This window comes from Hypanus sabinus, chromosome 25 (genome assembly GCF_030144855.1).
Source record: "Hypanus sabinus isolate sHypSab1 chromosome 25, sHypSab1.hap1, whole genome shotgun sequence".
NCBI lineage: Eukaryota > Metazoa > Chordata > Chondrichthyes > Myliobatiformes > Dasyatidae > Hypanus > Hypanus sabinus.
Window position 1 is genome coordinate 32803218 of NC_082730.1, and position 23803 is coordinate 32827020.

General features: G+C 39.0%; 1 protein-coding gene across 2 annotated transcripts in view; it reads left to right on the plus strand.

Annotated features, from left to right (window-relative positions):
- LOC132381144 (chemokine-like protein TAFA-5) overlaps positions 1 to 22691 on the plus strand; it is a 366425-nt gene extending 343734 nt beyond the window's left edge. The window contains exon 4 of one of the 2 annotated variants that reach the window (XM_059950417.1): positions 21549 to 22691. In XM_059950417.1, coding sequence (XP_059806400.1) covers positions 21549 to 21557 — 9 coding nt within the window. In that variant the 3' untranslated portion in view covers positions 21558 to 22691. Of the gene's footprint in view, positions 1 to 18178; positions 18287 to 21548 lie in introns of those variants that run through there. The other variant, XM_059950418.1, reaches the window with a different exon arrangement.
- Positions 22692 to 23803: the final 1112 nt, after the last annotated feature.

Below are 23803 nucleotides of genomic sequence, written 5' to 3' on the forward strand. Positions count from 1 at the left end.
CAATGAGAAAGAACAGGTGAAAAGACAGCATATAAAAACCATAAGAATGAATAAGTCCACTGTCTATAGTCAATCCATAAACTCAGAACCTCAGTAACATCCTCCAACAGCATCGATCGAAAGAGATACCACTCGAACACAGAGGCCTACCCTTCAGCAACAGGAGCAACAGGCTGTCCCACAGAGACCTTCTCCAGCAGTGATCAAAAGCAGGCAGTCAGCGCTGAACCCTCGCTCACCTTTGACATCTGCCCCAGTGTTTCAGTCTTCCTCGACGCTTTAATCAGTGATCAATGGATGCTTTAATCAGCAAAATGGAGTCAATAGTTGACTCACACCCCATATCTAAGTTGCTTTATTTCGAGGGCACTCGAGCACGTGCTCGCTCCCTGGAATCTTCCTGGAGAAAGCTATGTGCTTGATCACTCAATCAATTTCTAAAATGTAAATCACTGGCTGTAACAATTCCAAAGCACATTTAGGATGAAAAGCAGGTGTAAAAAAAGTGAAGTAAACAGTTCCATAAACTATTTGGGAGTTGTCGACCGAGGGGGTGTTGTGCGTCATGACCGGAGTCCTGTCATCACTCCTCTGCCTCTTGAATCCATACTTTCTTGGCACTGTCTGCTGGTGCTGAGGTCTTTTGGCTCTGTCTGTACTCACGGAGTAGAAGTACACCCAGATGATCTGATTTTCCAATGTGTGGGGCATGGTAGGCATTCTTAATGGTAGTTTTGTGTGTTGGCTCCTTTGGTTCCACAAGTGATAAGCTTGTGATATTATTTACCGTAGTTCTGCCATTTATGGATTGGACTGGACTCTCTTTGGTTTTTAAGTCTGTTATATTCTGTGTTTTGATCCATTCTTTCTTCTTGTCATCTGAGCAATTTAACTTTGGCATGATCTGTAAGTTTGTTTTGTGGGGAGGCGTTGGGGTTTGATGTTCTCACAGTTTGCTCGATTTGTTTTTGCTGCGGGTGGAAGGGATTGGTTGCTTTTGTTGCTGCTGTGATTTAAATTTGGAGTGATTTGAGTTGGGATTTGATGTTCTCACAGTTTGCCTGATTTGTTTTTCTTCATTGGTTGGGGGGGAGGGGTGGTTGATGCTCTTGTTGCACAATGTAACTTGGGGCGATTTGTAAATGCTGTTTGTGTGGGGTCGGGGGCGTTGATGTTTTTCTTTGAACTTCCATGGTTTTCTTTGTTTTGTGGCTATCTTGAGAAGACAAATCTCAGAGTTGCACATTATGTGCACACTTTGATAATAAATGAACCTTTGAAACTCTGTAAAACTTTGCTTGCTTGACAGTATGTGCCAATTCCACATGCTTTCAAGGAAGAACTGTTCTGGTATTTGGAAATGGCAGTGATTAAAAAGGAAAATATAAACCAGAAAGCATTAACTGTTAACAAATGCAGGGTCAATGTAATCTCTTGAACTGAATTGAATTGACTTTAAATTTTATATCACTTATGTGAGGAGTAAAAATCTTTAAGTTACGTCTGTTTAAATGTGTAATGTGCAAATTATAGTAATTTGTAATGTACAGTAAAATATAAAACAGAACAGTCGATTTAGCTTAGAAAAAAAAATGTGAATTAATCAGTCTAATGGCCTGGTAGAAGAAGCTGTCCCAGAGCCTTTGGTCCTGGCTTTAATGCTGCAGTACTGTTTCCCGGATGGTAGCAGCTAGAACAGTTTGTGGTTGGGGTGACCTGAATAGTGGAAAGCTCACATTTACAGACTGGATTAACTGAGGGAGTTGGAGAGGAATTTTCCAGAGTTCTTTTTTTTACATGATTGACCTTTATTTCTTAATATTTTTATTCTTATAAAAGAGATTACATTACTCTGAAGTTAGGAGGATGTGTGTTGTCAAACTAACCCTACACTAATGAGGGCACCACAGTAGCGTAGAGGTTATTGTGACACCGTTACAGCTTGGGGTGTTGAACTTGGAGTTCAGTTTTGATGCCATCTGTAAAGAGTTTGTACATCCCTTGCCATGGACGTGTAGGTTTCCTCCCACATTCCCAAGATGTACAGTTAGGAGGTTAATTGGTCAACATAAAATTGCCCTGTGATTTGCTAGCATTCAGTAGGTGGGTTGTTGGGTGATGCAGCTCATTGGGCAGTGAGGACCTGTTCCACGCTGTATATCTAAGTAAATAAATAATCAGTGAATAAAACTGGCACATCCAACGATCGTAGGCCTCGTCCATTTTTAACATTATTGTAATAATTTAACCAAACTCTTCCTTCTCATCCTATTCCTAAATCACTTGCTAATTTTACTGTTAGGAAGTCCATTATCCTTGATCAACATCCCAGCCTGGGGTTCATGGGCCCCTTTGCTTAATGATATTGGTCCATGGCTTAAAAATGGTTGGGAACCCCTGATCTAAAATGTTCTCAGTAACAGAAGAATCACAGCTATTTGTGGTCAAGAATCTCAAATATATGCAACACCATAAGTGAAGAGATTTCACCATCTTTCACTTGGATGGTCTACCCCTTTACATGTCTCCAGATTTAGGCTCACCAGCCTGAAGAACCTCATCTCAGAAAATTACACAGTCTTCCCTCTCTATAAATTGAGTTGCCCCTAATTAGGCATCTCAAATCTTAAGCCCGTGAACATTTCATTTGAGCTACCGGGGGTCTTGTCACTGGAACTATGGTCAATCTGGGGCTCAATTGCAGGGAAGGAGAGTGGTCATCACATGGAAAGAATTGTCTGGAAGTAAGAGATCAGAGTGATGGCTATTAATTGAACAGTGGAAAGGTACAGGTTGGTTACGAGTGTAGGAACGTTCAGAATGAGATTGAGAAAGGTGGAACAATGGTACATCTAAAAGAGGTGCTTCCTCACAAGTCCAGTGATCTGTATTCAATATTGACCCGTGTTTCTCCCATGACTGCATGGATTTCTTCCATGGGCGCTACTTTCTAGAAACAGCCTAAAACATGAAGGTGGCAGGTTCACTGGCCTTGTAAATGACTCCTAGTTACTAGGTGAGCTTTGTGATCAGAGTAGGGACCAGATGGAGTTTGGGTTATTGATGGAAATGAGGGAGAGAAGAAAAATAGAATCGGGTAGGATTACTGTAGGTGGATGCTTAGCAGGAAATGTTGGCTCATTAGGTAAAGGGCTCTACTATGAAAAAGGGAGCATGTCCTTCACAAATAAAAATTCTCAGTTAAGTTGATCAAAATCCCAGGATATAAAACTAATTTATGTGAACAGATTGTTGAGGGCTAAGTACTTCTGCAAAGTAATGTATATCAGTCCTTTCCACTTTGTCCTCACTTGTAAATAATACAGGAGTCAATCCATTGTACCTGTGTAGCTTTGCTTTCAAGACAAGTATATCTTTCCCCAGCAATGGAATTCAAAATTCCTCATGGTATCCCAGATGCAAAACTCCACAGAATTGCAATAAGATTGTGCAGGACAAGAGCATGGGAGCAGTGTCATGATCAAGGTCGCCTTCTAGTCAGACCCTGTCCTGACTTGGAAATAAATCATAATTGTCACTGGATCTAAAACCTGGAGCTCCCTACACAAGACTTCATAGGAGTACCTTCATCAAATAGATTGCAGTAGGTCAAAATGTACATGAAGATTTAGGATGAGCAATAAATTATGGAGTTATACAGCACTGAAATATACCTGCTGTTACAACATGTCCACAGTACCTTCCTAAGCTGCTCCTACTTGTGTGCCTTTGACCTGTCCTGAAAATTAAATGAAAACTATTGTTTTCTGTTGAAAAAATAATCCACTTCCAATTTCAACTAATGTTGGAAAAATAAAAGCATGAAATTAACCTCCTAGCTTTATTAATATTAAAATACAGTTAATGTAGTTTTATCCAATACTATTTTTGTCTTTATCAAATATCAAATAATGCATCCCATTGACTGAATGCATAATTTAAATCTACTTCCCATTACATTTTGTTATCAAGCTTTCTTTTTGCAATTAATTCTTTCAAACACAATTATATTTAAATTGTCTTATCGTTTTCATTAATAAACATTTATATTTAATTTTTTTATTATTCAAAATGAAAGTTTAATATGAAATGCTTGTCTGAACAATAAATACCCTACTCCCAGTAGATACTTTCCAGCTATAATTTGTTTCTGTACCAATTTTGTTTCATACATTTTTCATTATAGTTTCACTTGCTATTATAAAGCTGCACGTAGCTGAGGAAAAGAAGCGACTAGTCCTTGCCCCGCAAGACATCATAGGCTGGTCTGACTGCTGAATATGAACAATTAATATGCTACAGTGCCTCAAGCCTGTCTGCACCATTGTTACAGCAGAACTTTTGAAAAATAATTCTGAAGAGACATCAGTTAAAGAGAATGAATCCTCTGGATTCATAAAAAGCTTTAATGGCATTGTGTTGGAGGACATTGCTACTTATCATACATTGTGACGAAGTGCACGGTGGCAGAAATTTATTTCCTACTGGTTTTGGACGTCAGGCAGTATGTGGCCTAAGTATGTAGGTTTCATATAGATATCACTATAAATATATTAAATACGACTGATGAATCACTTGAATGTTAAACTATTTTTTAGTATGGTGGAACCCAAGGTGAAAGGATCCATGAATGTGTCGTGTCAAGGCTTCAAGAAATCCCTATTACATGACCATAGTGAGTAAGTGAGCTGGAATCAGAATTGGGTTGGTCATAGAAAACAATATCTTTGTGGAGGGATGTTTTTTTCCCAACTGCGGGTCTGTGACTTAATAGTTTTCCACAAGCATCAGTGCTAGGACTTCCATTCTGTGTAATATTCTGTATATGTTAATAATTTGGATAAAAATGTAGATGGTCTGATTATTAAGCCTTCAGCGGGCAAGGAGATTGGTCGAGTAGTGGATAATGAGGAAGGTTGTCAAAGGATACAACAGGATATAGATCAATTGGAACTTTGGACAGAGGAATGAAAGATTGAGTTTAATCCAAACAAGTATGAGGTGGTGCGTTCCTTGTTTGGATGCGTAGGGAAAATATACAGAAAATTGTAAAACCTGTTGGAGCGCTGAGGAACAGAGAGATTTTTGGGTGCAAATCCGTGGTCCCCTGACAATGTCAACATAAGCTGAAGGGTGGTAAATAAGATGCTCAGCAAGCTTGTCTTCATTGGCTGTAGCTCTGAGTCTAAAAGTTGGGAAATCATTTTGTAGCTGTGTTAGATTTTTAGTTAGGCTGCATTTGGAGTGAAGTATTGGTGGATTTTGAGGCTTACAGATGGTGCAGGAAAGCTTCTGCATGTTATTGCCTGGACTGGAGTGTATTGGATATCAGCTTAGATTATTTTATTTGGAATATTGGAGGCTGAAGAGGCGATCTCATAAGAGTATATACAATTATGGGAGGACTTAATAGGGTGGATAGTCAGACTCCTTAAGTGAAAATGTCAAATACTGGAGGGCATAGATTTGAGGTGAGGGAAAAAAAGTTTCAAGGAGATTTGCAAGTCAAGTTATTTTTTTGCACAGAGAGTGGTGGGTGACTGGAATATGCTACCGGAGAGACGGTAGAAGCAGATATGATGGCAATGTTTAAGAGGCATCTAGAAAGGCACTTGAACAAGCAGAGAATAGAAAGGATGTACTGTGCCCGTGAAAATGGGATTGGTTAGATTGGCATCAGCGTTGAAGCAGTCCTGGTGGACTGAAGGGCCTGTATCTGTGTTAAACTGTTCCATACCCCATCTTCTTGACTTGTGGCTTTCACATGAAATGTGGTTAGTAGAAACATCTATCTCTACAAGACAATGGCATGAAATTTGTAACAGCATATGGTCTTTTCAGTCTCTATGGAAATTAAGATGTGAGCCCTCACCTTTTCAATCTGTAAGTAAATTATGACAGACTTTCCTTTTCTTAATTGCTCCCAGCACACACATTAAGAATACCTGTATATTCATTCATGCTCTAAGCAATTTTGTTCAGTCAGACATTTCCATTTGAATTGTGCTGTATAATAAAACATGTATAGTAGTACTCGACATTCATACTGCTATCCTGTTAGTGCTCATGTTGCACATTAATGACCATAAACTTCCTTACTTTTACTCAACAATTTTGTTGTACAGAAAGCTTTAAGACTTTAATCACATTGTCACCTTTATGAGGATATTTAATTGTCTATATAGAAAAACTATTGCAGAAATTAAGTTATTTTATTTGTTTGTCAACATTGCTGCACCAGCTTGTATCTTGTCTGATGTTCAAACAAATGGCAGGGTGTTTATTTTCTATTTTCAGAATTATATGTAGTATATCATGACAATTAATGTAATAGAAAAGAAAATGGTTTGGATTCATGGAATGTTTTAACAAATATTTCAGAACCAATGTTTTACTTTAAATATTAATTTTTATTATGTATTTAAGTGGCTGTATTTGTTCAAGTTCAATTTTATTATCATTCAATTGTACATGTGTATATAGCTCAATGAAACAACATTCCTCAAGGACTAAAGTGCAGTATGTATATCACGTACAGCACATAAAATAATGTTAGCACAAAATAATATAATATAGCATAATATTTACAGATTAAAAGCTATTCTACAGATATACAAGTTGAAATAAAGTGCATATGTGATATATACAGAACTGAGTAAAACTGTTATTCATCTGTATATAACTAGGGTGGCTAAGACTTTTGCACAGTGTTTCTTAACGTGGAGCAGAGGGTGAGCTTGTAAAATCTGGAGGGAACCAAGGATGTTGGGAATGGCAAGGGTGGTGCGCTGAGGGAGGGATATGGGACAGGTGATAGAGAAGGAGTGCCAGGGTGGAGGGTGGTGTGGGTGCCGACACACCCCATCCTGAATCATTAGGCAAAGGCATTTGATTCCAAACAATTGGGTTATTGATCATTACAGAATGTCTCTTTGGTGCTTCCTGCTCCCTTCCCCCTCCTTTCCTCCTTTCCCAACCATGATACCCCTCTCCATGCCTCCTTCCCACTCTCAGTCAACAATAGAGACCCATATCAGAATCAGATTTATCATCATTGACATGTCATGATTTTTTTTGCGGCTGCAGTATAGTGCAATACATAGGATTATTACAGTACTGTGCAAGGGTCTTAGGCACCCTAATGTGGATCACTGCAATGCAACTCTACAGTATATATGTGCCTAAGACTTTTGCACAGTCTTTTGTAGTTAAATATCCAACAATATTGCTGCTAGTGATGCTGTCATAAATAATGTATATTGGTCGTAGCAGAATGAGCATGAAGTCCTAATATTTATGGAGTTCCTGAGAAAAAAATATCAATGAGGTCATTGGTCAGTATTCTTTCATTAACTGTATTCTACATTTCTAATCAGTTTCAATTTGATTTGAAGTTAACTAAGTTGACTTGAAACTTACTATGGAGTAAAATATACAAAATATAGTTTGGTTCTACAGAGTAATCTAAACTGAGAGAGGAAATTATCCACATAATAATAAAAAATACAATTTATTTCCAACCTTGCTTGATACCTGGAGAGGTTTGTTTGTCAGCTTTGTGCAGAGGGTGAACAAATCTTTATTTTGAGGGCTTCACATGCCTCTCCTTCCAGAAGAGCAGGATATGAGTATCAGGTAAGTTGCAAATTTGATTTGCAGGTCACTTTTTTGTTGGCAAGGAGGCCGAAGAATCAGAATCAGAATTAAGTTTAATATCACTAGCGTAAATCGTCAATATGTTGTTTTTTGGCTGCAGTACTTCGTAATGCATGATGAAAAGCTATAAATTACAATAAGGAATTTATATAAATTAAGTAAGTAATGCAAAAAGAGAGTAAAAATAGTGAGGTAGTGTTCATATTCATTGTCCATTCAGAAATATGATGGTGGAGGTGAAGAATCTGTTCCTAGAACATTGAGTGTGTGCCTTCAGGCTCCTGTACCTCCTTCTTGATGGTAGCAATGAGAAGAGAGCATGTCCTCAGTGATGGGGGTCTCTAATGACAGATGCAGCCTTTCTGAGGCTTTGCCTTTTGAAAATGTCCTCTCTGCTGGAGAAGTCAAATGCCCATGATGGAGCTGGCTGAGCAGGGAAGCAACTAGTTGGCATGCTCTCCACAGTACATCTGTAGAAATTTAAGAGAGTCGTTGGTGACATACCAAGTTTCCTCAGTCAGCAAATGAAGTATAGCTGCTGTCATGCTTACTTTGTAATGGGGTTCCTGTTGAGGTTAAAGTATGGAAATTTACATCTTGTGACACAAATCAGGAATTAGAGAGGATAGTTCTTCACTCAGCAGGTGATGTATTCCTGGAACTCAGCAAGTCAGGAACAGCTTCTTCCTTTCTGCCATCCAATTTCTAAATGGACATTGAACCCACAAACACAACCTCACCACTTTTTTTATTTCTGTTTTTTTCACTACTTATTTTAACTTAACTATTTAATATTTACTTACTGTAATTCAGGTTTTCTTTCACTATATTTATTTATCATGTATTTCATTGTACGGCAGCCATAACAGAAACAAATTTCATAATGTATACCGGTGATATTAAACCTGATTCTGATTCGGAACTCTGTACTTGGGGGATGGGGTATGGACGTTAGGTCAGTGGGGTTTTTAGAGGGGAAGTAGATCATGGAATCCAGGGCAATATGAAATGGTACAGAAATATAGATGACCTATGATGTAAATCAACCATTCAAATCATTATATTGAATGACAGGGCAGGCTTGAGGAGTCAAGTAGAATAGGCTTGACCCTATTTTCTTATGCTCTTATGGCCACACTTATCTCGAGGCTGTAGGTTGTACTCAAGTTCAAGTTGCAGGGGTTGGGCTGGAACCACTTTGGGAGGGATGAGAGTTAGGGCGCGATGGAGGAACAGGTGCAGAAGCTTGCATGTCTGAACTATAAACAAAGAAAAGGCATCTTGATTGTGCCTCATTTGCTTATGGTTGTCATTATGCATGCCCAGGTACTTTTGTATGTTAACATGGCTGATCTATAGAGGGCCTAGGAGGAACAATGCACACTTAGCAATCTGTGCACTATATCAAGATGTGACTTCACGGAGCATTATATCAAACAAGGTCAATCACAAATTGACTGTAAGCAGTGCGGCAAGCATTTCAAGCTCCAGGCTTAAACGTCTTCAATATAAGAATTGCAAATTAATTACAGAGAAGAAATGTAGTATTCTAATTAACTACACTCATCAAGCTAAAGAATAAAAACAGAAGGTGCCACATTAATAGTTAGAGATTAAAACTTTCACTCAAATATGCATTGAGAAAGGTGAAAATAATTCCAGCTGTATTCAAAATGCAAATTGTTGGATGATATTGGTAAGAATCTGAAAAGTGCTATCTCTTAACTCAGTAACTCATGGGGAATTGCTGCAATGTAACCCTCAGGTCACGTAGAATGACCATTTGTCACCACATTCGTCACTCTGTATTACCGACTGATGGAATAATGAGCAAGGATGATTGTGGTTGTAGCAACTGCCTTATTTTAATATTTTATATATTGGTGACTCTTCCAGAATGGATCATGTTTTACTTCCACAGCTGAGTCACAAAGTTAGCCAACCAATGAGCACCATTGAATTGCTAATTGTATTGCGTTATTGATTTGCAAATGATGAAGCCCGAGATAGTTTGCATCAGCTCTGTGAATGAAAACACAGACAGACTTTCTTTGATATCATATGCAATGTATAATGAACTACTAATGCCATTAGTCCATTGTGGACTGTAATTCAGGATCGGCTGGTTTTATTACAGATAACCAGCTTCTGTAATTCTGTTGATTTTCAGCTCAGATATGGAACTTGATGTGACATTCCGATTAATATTAGAATTTTCTTACAAAATAATCAGAGGGTCAAAAAATCTGTAGAGCAATGTGAGAAATCTGAAATCGAAACAGATAATGCTGGAGATACTCACCTTTAGGTAACTGTATACATAACAAATGGTGGAGAAACAAAGTCCATCTGGAGAAGCAAACACAGTGATCTTATTAAGTTTAGGAGCAGGCCTACTCTTAGGGTCAAATGGCCTAGTCTTAGACCATTAGACCATAAGACATAGAAGCAGAATTAGGTCATTTAGCCTGTTGAGTCTGCTCCACCATTCAATCAAGATCCTTTGCTCCCACCCTCAACCGCAATTCCCAGCCTTCTCCCCGTAACCTTTGATGCCATGCCCAATCAAGAACCTGTCAATCTCTGCCTTGAATATACCCTACAACCTGGGTTCCACAGCTACCCGTGGTAACAAACTCCACAACTTCACCGCTCCCTGGCTAAAGAAGATTCTCCGCAACTCTGTTTTAAATGGATGCCTCTCTATCCTGAGGCTGTGCCTTCTTGGTCTAGACTCCACCACCATGGGAAACAACCTTTCTACATCTACTCTGTCTAGGCCTTTCAACATTCAAAAGATTTCAATGAGGTCCCCCTTCATCCTTCTAAATTCCAGTGAGAACAAACCCAAAGCCATCAAACATTCCTTATATGATAACCTTTTCATTCCCAGAGTCGTCCTTGTGAACCACCTCTGGACCGACTCCAATAACAGCACATCCTTTCTTAGATGAGGAGCCCAAAACTGTTCACAATACTCAAGGTGAGGCCTCACCCAGTGTCTTATAAAGACTCAAAATCACATCCTTGCTCTTATATTCTAGACTTCCTGAAATAAATGCTAACATTGCAATTGCCTTCCTCGCCCCCAATTCAACCTGCAAGTTAACCTTTAAGGTGTTCTGCACAAGGACTCCCAAGTCCCTTTGCATCTCAGATTTTTTGATTTTCACCCCACTTTGAATTAGTCTACACATTTATTTCTACTACCAAAATGCATGGTCTCGTATTTTCCATCATTGTATTTCATGTGCTACTTTCTTGCCCATTCTCCTAAACTATTTAAGTCCTTCTGCAGCCTACCTGTTTCTTGATCACTACCTGCGCTTCGACCAATCCTTGTATCATCTGCAAACTTTTCAACAAAGCCATCTATTTCATTATCCAAATCATTGATACACAGCATAAAAAGAAGCAGTCCCAACACGGACCTCTGCGGAACAGCATTAGTCATTTGCAGCCAACCAGATATGGATCCTTTTATTCCCACTGGCTGTTTCCTAGCAATCAGCCAACGCGCTAACCATGCTAGTAACTTTCCTGTAATACCATGGGCTCTTTATTTAGTAAGAATCCTCATGTCAAAGGCCTTCTGAAAGTCCAAATATACAACATCTACTACATCCCCTTTATCTATCCTACTTGTAATCTCCTCAAAGAATTCCAACTGGTTCATCAGGCAAGATTTTCCTTTAAGGAACCATGCTGACTTTGTCCAATCTTCTCCTGTGTCATCAAGTACTCCATAACCTCATGCTTAACAATTAAGTCCAACATCTCCCAACCACTGAGATCAGGCTAATTAATCTGTAATTTCCTTTCTGCTGCTTTCCTCCTTTCTTAAAGAGTGGAGTGACATTTGCAGTTTTCCAGTCCTCTGGCACTATGCAAGGTTCCAATGATTTTTTTTAAAGATCATTTCTAATACCACCACAATCTCTAATGCTACCTCTTTCAGAACCCTAGGGTGAAGTTCGTCTGGTCCTGGTGACTTATGTACTTTTAGGTCTTTCAGCTTTTTGAACACCTTCTCCCTTGTAATAATAATAACTGCACTTACTTCTTTTCCTTCACACACTACAACGTCTGGCACACTGCTTGTGTCTTCAACAGTGAAGACTGATGCAAAATACACATTTAGTTCATCTGCCATCTCCTTGACCCTCGTTATTATTTCTCCGGCCTCATTTTCTAGCAGTCCTATATCCAAATATCCACTCTCATTTCTCCTTTATTTTTAACATACTTGAAAAAGCTTTTACTATCCACCTTGATATTGTTTGATGGCTTGCTTTCATATTTCATCTTTTCCCTTCTGATGATTCTTCTAGTTGCTCCCTGTAGGATTTTAAAAGCTTCCCAGTCGTTTACCTCCCCTCTAATTTTTGCTTTGTTGTGGTATGAATGTACCACAGCTCTGAGGGGCCGAAGGGTGCGGGGTAGCCCCCTCCTTTGTGGGAATCGCAAGATCACTATTGAGTCAGTTCGGGAGACCCAGGAAATGAGAGAAAGACATGCAGAATCCACAAAGAGTTGGAATGTGTCCTGGCCTCCAAAAGGCAGACCCATTGATACCAACTATTGTCTCTTGGAGACGGACTTGTGTATTGCATCCTGTACGATGCATCGAAGCCCCCAGGCAATGAACCGAGGAGGAGGTTGGTGGAGGGATTGCATCATCTCAACCTGATTGACATCTGAGAACCTGTGAGTCAGGATAAAAGAGGGTCTGTGGGTACAGCCCCTTCAGACGCACCAGAAGAAACGCTAGCGATCCTGTAATAGCAGAAGCCGGTGGGAAGGCCACGTGCGTCCGTTTCCACTTGCCCCGGAATCGGTGTGCCTTGACCATGGAAGAACGCTTTTTAGCTAACAACGGGGAAATCAACTCCCAACGACTCTCGAAGGATTGACATCATAAAAGGAATGGGCAAGTTTTAACCCGTCTTTCTCTCCAACCAAGATGCTGCAGCTTGAATGAACTAAAGTGACTTTTATATTTCCATCGGACAATACATTATCCCCTAGACAACGATAGAGCTATTTCTTATTGATTATTATTATTATACCTGCACTTTTAGATTTAGTATTGACGACATATATCATCTGTATGTTTGCATTGATATTATTTTTGTGTATTTTTATCAATAATTACTGTTAAAAATAGTACCATCAGATTTCAACAGACCTCTCTATCTTTGCTGGTAAGTGACCCAGTTACGGGGTACGTAACAGTTGTATACTCTCTCTTTTGTTTTTACATCAGCTTTGACCTCCCTTGTCAGTCATTGTTGTATTATTTTGTCATTTGAGCGTTTCTTTGTTTTTGGAATAAAACTGCCCTGCACCTTCCTCATTTTCCCAGAAACTCACGCCATTGCTGCTCTGTTGTCATCCCTGCCAGCAGCTACTTCCAAATTACTATGGCCAACTCCTCTCTCATCCCACTGTAATTTCTAAGAATCCACTGAAATACTGCTACAGCAGACTTTACTTTCTACCTATCAAATTTCAAGTTGAACTAAATCAAATTGTGAGTTCTGGCTCCTAAGGGCTCTTTTACCTTAAGCTCCCTAATCGTCTCCAGTTCCTTACATGGCACCCAAGCCAGTATAGCTGATCCCCTAGTAGTCTCAATGACAAACTGCTCTAAAAAGACATCTTATTGGCATTCAACAAACTCACTCTTGAAATCCATTACCAAGCTGATTTTTCCGATTAACCTGCAGGTTAAAATCTCCCATGACTATCATAACTGCCCTTTTAATTTGCCTTTTCTATTTCCTGTTATAATCTGCGGTCTACATCCCAGCTACTGCTGAGAGGCCTGAATATAACTGTCATCAATGTCCTTTCACCCTTGCAATTTCTTAACTCAACCCACAGGGATTCATCCGATCCTATGTCACATATTTCTACTAATTTGATGATGTTCTTTATCAGTAGAGCTATGCCCCCCCTCTGCCTACCTTCCTATCCCTCCAATACAACATGTAACTTCGGGCATTTGTCTCCCAGCTCCAACCATCCTTCAGCCATGATTCAGTGATGCCCACATCATCATACCTGACAATCTGTAATAATGCAAAAACATCATCCACCTTACTTCTTATACTCCGGGCATTGAGTTATAACACTTTGAGTGCTGTATTTGCTACCCATTTTGATTCTGCATCCCTAATGCACTGACACTCACCTTACTGACTACAGTTTTGTTTTGTCGTCTGCCTGCTCTTCCTACCAGTCTGACTGCACATTATCTTTGCTTTTTTACAACCGCCCTATCCTGAGTCCCTTCATTGTGGTTCCCACCTTCCCCAACAAACCTGCCCGTAAGAATATTGGTCCCCCTATGGTTCAGGTGTAATCCGTCCCTTTTGTACAGATAATACCTGCCCCAGAAGGGATTCCAATGATCCAAGAACCTGAAGCCCTGCCCCCGGCACCAGCTTCTCAGCCAGATCATTCTGTTTCTACCCTCACTAGCAAACGGCACAGGTAGCAATCAAGCAAGCCAGAAATTACTATCCTGGAGGTCCTGCTTCTCAGCTTTCTAGTTAGATCTCTAAATTCTCTCTTCAGGACCTCATTGCTTTTCTTTCCTATGTCATTGGTACCAATATGTACCAAGATATCTGGCTGCTGTCCCTCCTTCTCTAACGTGCTGTGGACGCAATTGAGATGTCCCTGACCCTGGTATCTGGGAGGCAAGAAACTGTTTGGGTATCCCAATCACATCCACAGAATCCCCTATCTGTTCCTCTGGCTATCATTTCCCTACCACTATCGCTCCCCTTTTCTCACTCTTTACCATCTGCACCATGGACCCATGCTCAGTGCCAGTAGCTCAGTCTTTGTGGCATTCCCCTGGGAGGTCATCCCCCACAACAGTGTCCAAAACAGTTTACATATTTTTGAGGGGAATGGCCACAGGGGTGCTCTGCGCTAACTGCCTATTCGTTAATTGGTTTGTGTGTTCATACTTAACATTTCAGGATGGTAGCCTTTCAGCACAGCAGTTCCAATGATTAATCATCAAGACCATAACACCATAAGACATTAATAGGAGAATTAAGCCATTTGGCCCATCAAGGGTGCTCCGTCATTCCAACCTGCAAAGTTAACCTCTGTTTCTTTTGTTTGATATGCCGAATATTTAGAATGCTTGTTTTATTAATCTAATTTGCCATAAATGTCCACTTGGAACACGGTTATCTATCCTGTATCTTTTGTTTAATATTCTGTTTTAACTCATTCTGATAACATCAAATGAAAAAGCTCTTTTTCATAAGCAGAATAATAAAGTGCATCAGAATCTTTCCTATTAAAAATATTCCTTATTTGTTTTCATAGCATGAGCCTGTTCCCATAACGTTAATGCATTTAGTAGTGGGCTTATAAAACATTTTTAATTGGAGTACAGTACCAGTTCATATCCTCCAAATAATCTGATTCCAAGTGACTAAAGATGGCTGGAAAGACCATCAAGAGTTACCTAAATGTAACATTGATGTTGCCAATTGCACGGCTTTTTTTCCCCAAAAATAAACCAATGTAAGGCTTTGAAAATGTATTAGTGCCTAAGTACCTGAAAAAGACCTGATTTTAAGAACCACTTTGCATGAATGAAACATTGTTCAATGAGCAGAAAATGGGAGTTGTTGCATTAGCAATCAGTTCAAGGGCCACGCGTGGTCGAGTGGCGCAGGGAGGGAAGCCACTGCCTCAGAGCATCATTAAATCAAGCTCAGTCTGGCCTTGAGTCTGTACGTTCTCCCTGTGCTCCTGTGGGATTCCACAGGGGGCTTCGATCCCTAAATATATGGATTGGTAGGTTATTTGGCCACTGTAAATAACTCCTAGTGCACAGGTGAATGGCAGAGCTAGAGACTAAAAATAATGGGGTTAATATAGGATTAGTGTAAATGGGTCATTAATAGTCATACTTGAGGCTGAAGGACATGATTCCAGTACAAACTCAGATTTTCTCTGGAATACCAAAGGGATTAAAAATTTATAAAATGCTGAGGGACGTAGAAAGGGTAAACAGACAGAACCATTTTTCCCAAAACAGAACTGTCGAGGGCATACCGTTTTTGTGATCGGGGCATGTTTAAAGGGAATGTGCATTACACTGAGTATGCTAGATGCCTGCAACTTGCAGCCAGGGGTGAGGGTAGAAGTAGATATGATAGTGGAATTGAAGAAGTTTTCAGTAGGTGCAGGAATATGCAAGGAATGGTGGGATAATGATCATATGGAGGCAAAAGGGTTGAGTTCAATTTGGCATCATGATCTAAAGGACCTGTTCTATGTTCTATGTCTATTTGGTATCTCTCTATGACTCTAGGAGGAGAGGTGTGAGTTCAAGAAAAACAGACATGTGTGAGTGGGATAGCGTTAAAATGGCAAGTTTGTGACTTTGACTCAAGAATCTTCAGTGAAACCAGGTGAAGGCTAGGTTGAGGTTTCAATCATGTTTCTCTTTCTTTGTCTACTAGTGCATAATTAGAATAGTGAGCATTGATCACTGGTCAGAGATGTGTTCCTCATGAAAGATTGAAGATCTGGGGACCTCAAAACTTTGCACATGTAACAGAATCCTAGATGGTTTCCCAAGTGCCAGGGTCAAGGAAGTCTCAGATTGGGTCCACAGTATTCTTAACGGGGAGAGTGAGCAGCTCCAAGCTGCAGTGTATATTAGTATCAACAACATAGGCAGGAAGAGGTATGAAGTTCAGAAGGGAGAATATAGGGAGCTAGGTAGGAAGCTTAAAAAGTAGAACCTCAATGGTGATAATCTCCAGATTGCTGCCTGTGCCATGTGTCAGCGAGAGTAAGAATAGAATGATTTGACAGATGAACATGTGGCTGAAGAATTGGTGTAAAGGGTAAGGTTTCAGATATTTGGTTTATTAGGAACTCTTCTGGGAAAGATATGACCTGTACGAAAGGGATGGGTTACACCTGACCTCAAGGGGGACTAATGTCCATGCAGGCAGGTTTGATAGAGCTGTTGGAGAGAGTTTAAATTAGTGATTGGAGTAAAGTATAGAGGGGGATGTCAGAGGTAATCTTTTTTACACAAAGAGTGGTGGATGCCTGGAACATGCCATCAGGGGTTATGGTAGAAGCAGATATATTGAGGACATTTAAAAGGCTCTTGGATACCCACATGGATGAGTGAAAAATGGAGGTCTATGTGGGAAGGAAGTGTTAGATTGACCTAGGAGTGGTTAATGGATTGGCACAACATTGTGGGCCAAAGGCCCTGCACTGTTCTATGTTCTATTCCTAGGTGATTGGTGGCAAAGCAAGCACATAACACTGGTGGTGGAGGGAATGAATATTTATGTTGGTGGATAGGATGCCAAAGACATAGGCTGTTTAATCCTCTAGGGTATTGAGGTGCCTGATTGTTGTTGGAGTTGCCCTCGTCTAGGCAAATGGGATCCATTCACCACAATCCTGACTGATGTATAGCTTGTTGAGGTGGAAGGACTTCAAGGAGTTTAAAGGTGAGCCACACCATTTAATATACTCTGATACAGACCTGCTCTTGAACCCTCAGTGTTTGTGTGGGTGATTCAGTCAGTTATGTAGGTCAGCACTTGTCTATGTCGTGCTGCAGGCTGGTGAAGTTTGCTCCCTTCTCTGAGAAATTGCTAATTAAGCATTGTGCTATTGCTAATGAGTTTCTCCACTTCTAACCTTATGATGCAGCTAAGGACATTGATGAAACAGCTGAAATTGTTGCCATAACAGCACAACTCCTGTAGCAAAGTCTTGGCTTGCAATGATTGACCGCCAATAAACACTTCATTGTGTCATGAATAGCTCCAACTAATGAAAATCTTCTCAATTGATTTCAAAGTGTTTTATGACAAAGAGTAATCACTTTCACCTCATCTCTAGAACTCAGCTGGGACAACACCATGGAGTTTAATTGTTAATTGTTGGATTTATTATCTGTTTAGTATTCGCTTTTTTTTACTAGGTGGCATATATGGGGTCCTGTCATACAATTTCCATGTGTTTCCTTAAGTTTCAGTTAATAAGCCATTATCTGCAAACTAGTGGTGTGTAAGAAGTTTGGAAGAAGTTCAAAGATGGTTCCTCACGGGCCAAAGGGCCAGTACTGTGGCGTACTGTTCAATGTCCTATACTGTTGAAAGGAGAGTTTTTTGTTCCAGTTCACTGAGAGATTCATGTCTTAGGCAGAGACAAAGGTAGGAAGGAGGACACTAACTTAAAATGATCCATGTGACTTTCATGTTGAGTGCAATTGTGTAGTGGATAAGGTGGTGCAATGGAAAGGGAAAATAATGGAAGATGAACAATGTGGTCAGGAGGGATGGGTGGAGAAACTTCTACAACCTGAATCTGTTGTTTTGGCTGTTGGGCCTCCTTCTCACAGAAAACATTGTGCGTTTATGGAAAAAGAGTGTGAGAGAGTTTATTTCCTCAAAGTCAGTCTCAAGAGGCCTAAAAACCAAAATGTGACTGTTTCTTTCTATGTTAGGTTGCATAACGACAGGGTGAAGCTGAAGGCAACTGTAGCAAGAATAGATGTCTCACGATTTGAACCCGGTGGTTGCTGGGAGCACAGGAAATCTTGGGGGACAACAGGCAAGTCTCAGATTTCCCTTAGCCTAATGAATCCTCTGCATTATAACAAATGATGGTTAAATCTCAGTAGGAAACATTCATGAAAAGCATAATATAAATGATAGGAAATGCTTCACTGATTATTCTGGTTGGACATGGACAATTCAACCATTATCATAAAAGCTCCTGAATTCTTCTCATGGATTATAATATTTCTGCCATAATATCAGTATGGGGAAAATTATCTGCACACAATTTCAGTCTCTATTATCTAGAAACCTTCCTGCTACCATTTGGCAGTCTCTTCATCAAATTCAAGCTCTCCCTCTTCATAAATGAATGTAAGAGAGCTAAATCACTCTGGCCATTAGGTACAAAATAATATGCATTGTGCACCAAAATGTGCATCTGACCTGTGGTTCCACTGTTAGCTTTACCATTGAGTTCAGAAGTGGGACACTAATATGCCAGGCTGAACTTATGTATTTGAATGAGTTTGCTAAGCATAAATACAAAGTTAAGTGCTGGTTAATAGTTTAACTTTCTTTATTTTAATGTTTCAATTAATTTCTTACACTTTAAAGCATTTGTGATTAGTTTTTAATATATTTAATTAGAAATCTTTATTTTTGGTGACTGATGTCTGAACAGTTTTTAAATATCTGTGTTTATTGGAGACTTCTAGAAACAATTAAGAACGGTGAAACTGTCAGAAGGCAATCCAGGGTCTTCTACCAAAAAGGCCAGTCACCACTCGTAGCTCACTGCACTTCAGAGGAGAACTGGAGGGAATGAAGGGTCAGTCTGGTCAGCCCTATGGATCTGAACAGGCAGCCACGGTGGATGAAGTGACTGAGATATGGTCCAATTCCAATGTAAACTGGCCCAATTGCATCAATTCTCAAAACTGCTCCTATTGCTGTCAATGGGATCCACTTTACTAAGCAGAGTTTAATACATAAAATATACACCAGACCTGAATCAGGTTTAACTTACCAGATAGAGTTGCTACTGCCATAATGATACCTCATCATTTAAGAATTTAAAACCACAGATGTTTTCCAATAATTTGCTATGGAATTTTTGTTATCAGACTTGCTTAATAAGTGCACATTATGCTCATTTGAATCATACAAATATTGCATTTCATATTTATGTGTTTTGAACATTTAAAGTTTATCATAAAGCAGTGCATAGATTTTGTCTTAAACTATTTCAAGCTAACAGATCAGAAGGTAAAGGCATTTATTTACAGGATAGACTGAATCCTAATGGAGAGCTACCTCATACTGAGCATCCAGTAGTTGGTCACTGTGAGTAATCTGAAGGAAGAGGAGACTGTCATTTCCATGAGCGCTCCACTCCAATACAAGTGGCAAAAAATTTAACGTCATACTCTGTAGATAATCACCATCAAAAATTGATCAAATTGTTACTTAACTAAGATAAGCGGATCCAAGTAGCATGGAGTGCCAACTTGAATGGAGGCTAATCTAGATTATAGATAGGCACCATGAAGCTGTGACTAATTCTTTGCCCTCAAATGATATTTTAAGACATTTATAAACTGTACATTGGCTTGCTGGATAAATATATTTATATTTTAAAATATTTGTGCCATGTATTACAGTTGCCTTAATCTTGAATGCTTTTGTATCACAATGACTGCATCTTCAGCAGGTGGGGACTTCTTTACTGTATATCATTGTGTTTAAATTACTGGTGTGACATAGCTGTAACATAGACGATCCTGATTTTAGAGACACCAGAACTTAGTTGGTGAAACAGAATGAAACTCTAACTTCCACTAGCACATTATGGAGGTCAGGAACATGCTGACCGATTCAGACAGCTGTACTCATTAATTTGCTCCTTTGCACAACACACAACCCACAACCCACAACCCATTCCTGCAGTACTTCACCAAAACAACTTTGGGGAATCGCCATTCAGATCCTGGACCAAGTTTGACAGGATCCCAAATCCCTTTGATGTTAATTCTGGTTATAGTACAAGATCTTAGGAGGCAAAGGAAATAAAAGCTATTTATTTCAATTACCTTGCTTTAATGTTCTAATTATCTGCAATAGTTTATGTTCATTAACATTATTAAAATGTAAGAGTAAAATAAAATCATTGATATACTTAAATTTTAATAACTTTTTATGTACAAGACATTCAAAATTACATAGAACAGTACAGTCTACTATGGCCCATGATTTGTGCTGACCTTCTAATCTACTCCGCAATCAATCTAACCCATCCCACCTACGTAGCCAATAGCCCTTCATTTTTCTTTCGTTCATGTGCCTGTCTAAGAGGCTCTTAAATGTCCCTAAAGTACCACCCTCCACCACAACACATAGCAGTGCATTCCAAACACTTAACATTTACTGTGTAAAAAAACTATATCTCTGACATCTTCCATAAACTTTCCTCCACTCACCTTAGATGGATGATGTCTGGCATTAATCGTTGCTACCCTGGGAATAAAGGTGCTGGCTGTCCACTCTATCTATGTCTGTTAAATTAATCATTTTTAAAAATTATACATCAAGTTTATTTTGATTTATAAAAAATCTGGCAGATGATTTTATGAAATGTAATAGAACACTTCATAAGTCATTGACTATGAATGTAAAAATGAAAATTCATTGCACAGTTTAAATATTTTTGTTATTTTGTTTATTTTGAAATAAAATTTCCAATTGATTGTATAAATTAATCATAGTTTTTATTGCTGACAAGGACTTTCATGGATGGGGACCCTGCTCTAAACCATCTGAAGTCAAGTTGCCATTCAGTCCTGGCATTGATCTCTCAGATGTAGTGCGACTGAGGTGCGCCTTTCCAGTTTGGCTCAAGAAGATATGGGATGACAGACCAATGTGAGACTAACAGGGCTACACAATGCAGTCTATTCTATTTTGGAGGCCAGAAGGAGAAAAGATCTATTTTATAATCATCTGAGCTGTTGTGGCAACTTAATGGATTGCAAGATATTTCTGTATTGTTTGTGGAAACTATAAATTCTTGGAAAAATTTAATAGATGTAGGTGCTAAAAAACATTTGGGGAATATGACAGAAAAATGTTGTTCAATTCTGCTTCTCCTTATGCTTAACAGCTGGGTGCATTTTATACAGAATTCAGCAAATTCCATTTTGACAGGCAAAAAGGGACAACATATTTACTTTCTCGTGCTGTGGCCTGAAATTAAAATTATGTTCTTGAGGGATATTTAATGTGCTATTTACTCACAAGCCATTTCTCATTGGTTCACAGGTTTCCTGACACATGTATCAAAGGAGAGATCCTTACCAAGGCAGCTTATCCTGTGTGTGCCACTTACCTCAAAAAATGATTTCGCTGCTGTGAGTCCCCATCTGTTGTCTGTCACTCTGTACGTTCAAGCTACACTGTGGGATCAATGTTTTCTCCAGCATGGTACTAACCCTGACATGTCCAGCTGTTAAATGCACAAGCCTAGGAGATGCAGATGCTAGAGCCCCACAGGAACTGAGGCAACTTCTCCCTATATGGACCTATTGCTGTTGAATGACTATTCCTCTCCAGTGAAAATTGCATTGCGAATGGTCTGATTATTTTCACTTATGATCCCTTGATAAACACTGAACTTTTTACGAGTCAAATAGCAGGGAAAATAAAACTCTCGTGGAGAAAAAAAACCCAATATATCAACATGATGGGAATTCATCTGCCTTTTCCTTCAAGGCTTCAAACTAAAGACCAAAGAATGAAAGATCTGTGCAGCAGATGAAGAAAATGGGATTGTTCAACGATCCTTTTATAACTACAATTGCTTGCAGTTTTCTGTACAAGGTCTGCAGTGCTTTTAGAAGAAGAAGCTTTTCAAATAATGGGGACACATCACACAGGTGTGGCTAACAGAACATTCTTCATGGAGAAGTTCCAGCTGGGATTTGCAATGGCTTAATTACTCTGAAGAACTAAAGAGCACATGCACATAAACAACGAGGACGGATTTACACTGGCATAGAAGGACCTCTCATGCTCTGAGGCACAAGCTCACGCAGTTTTGTAACATCCTGCAGTTTTTGTGCTCTATCTTATCATTTCATACAATTGCAGAGCATTAGGCAAGCTCTTGTCCGTTTGTCCATGCCTGTGATCTACTAGACCTATTGCAGAATCTGATTACCTGAACGCATTTCAAAAACGGCATTTTTTTTTTCAATTTTGAATGTGGCATTCAAGACAAGTTTATCATTCAGTGTGTTTAGAGAAAAAAAATCCTAATTTGTAAACCTCTAACAGATTTTGTATGTTGTATCTTTGTAGGAAACCTATTTAACTGTGTCTGTGCTCATCATGTAAGGCCTGCAACGCCATGATGGAAAGCTGTGATGTGGATAGAGTACATCTCATGCTGCCAAATAAAGCTGTTACTTTACTGAACAAACGTCGACAAGAGAAATTATTGCCTCTTTGTTAAAATGAAAGCACTGCAGAATGGAATTTTACCATGAAAATGAACTTTCCTTTATACTTGCTCTGATTCTGCTTGTTCAAGTGACAAATAAAAGTGTCAGTATTAACAAGATAAGAATGATTTTCCACCTTCTGCGCATAAATGCAAATTTCATGAAAATAAGCAATTCTTTAAAGTCATCTTTAACATTTTATGAAAATCATTTACACTTATAATCACCAATATATTCTATGGCTCAGTGCCTTGTGCATGAACATATTCATAATTTTATTCTGATTTTGCATGCACAGTCACACCTATTTGAGAGACACATTGAATAATTTTTGACTTCTTATTTCTACTGTTTTATGATCATTTTTATAACTGTTCATAAATAAAGCTTTCCACTACATTCCATTAAAGCCTAACTATTAAATATGTATCTGTAAAAAAATTACCTTCAAACTTCAGTAATTTTGGTGGGAAAGTTATTCTTGCTTGAACAACCTATTTTGACTTGACCTGACAAGCATATTTCCTGTTTATGTATAAGTAACCTTCTCTAAGCAATACAAAGGACCTTAAGTTGGAGAGCTGAATGAAAATCATCTATGGACAACTGTAAACTGAGGTTAAAAAAGATGGATGAATATTCTACAATTTGGTTTGATTGCAATTAGTACAGTATAATATAAACTTCAAGAGATTGAATGAGTTAGATAGAACTGTGTTCCATGAAAACAGTTGTGCTCCCTCAGCCTATACTTACATTCGACTGAAGCTGAGATGGGAAAAGTCATTGAGATGGGTAAATATATTAGATCACTTCAATACAGTACATTTTTCTCAAATGTATAATGCCGGTACAACTAAAAGTCCTGAGATCAATGCATTGGACAGTTAAGAGTGGGAGACACAAATGCATGAGAGAAATCTTAAATTTTGGGCCTACAGTTCTTGTGCTCAAATCCCAATTGACATGTACTTAATTTCAAAATTGGAAACAATTTTTATGCATCCAGTGACCACCAGAATCAGTCTATCCATGCTTAGGTGAGGAAACTTGTTGTACTTCCATTTCTAGGGA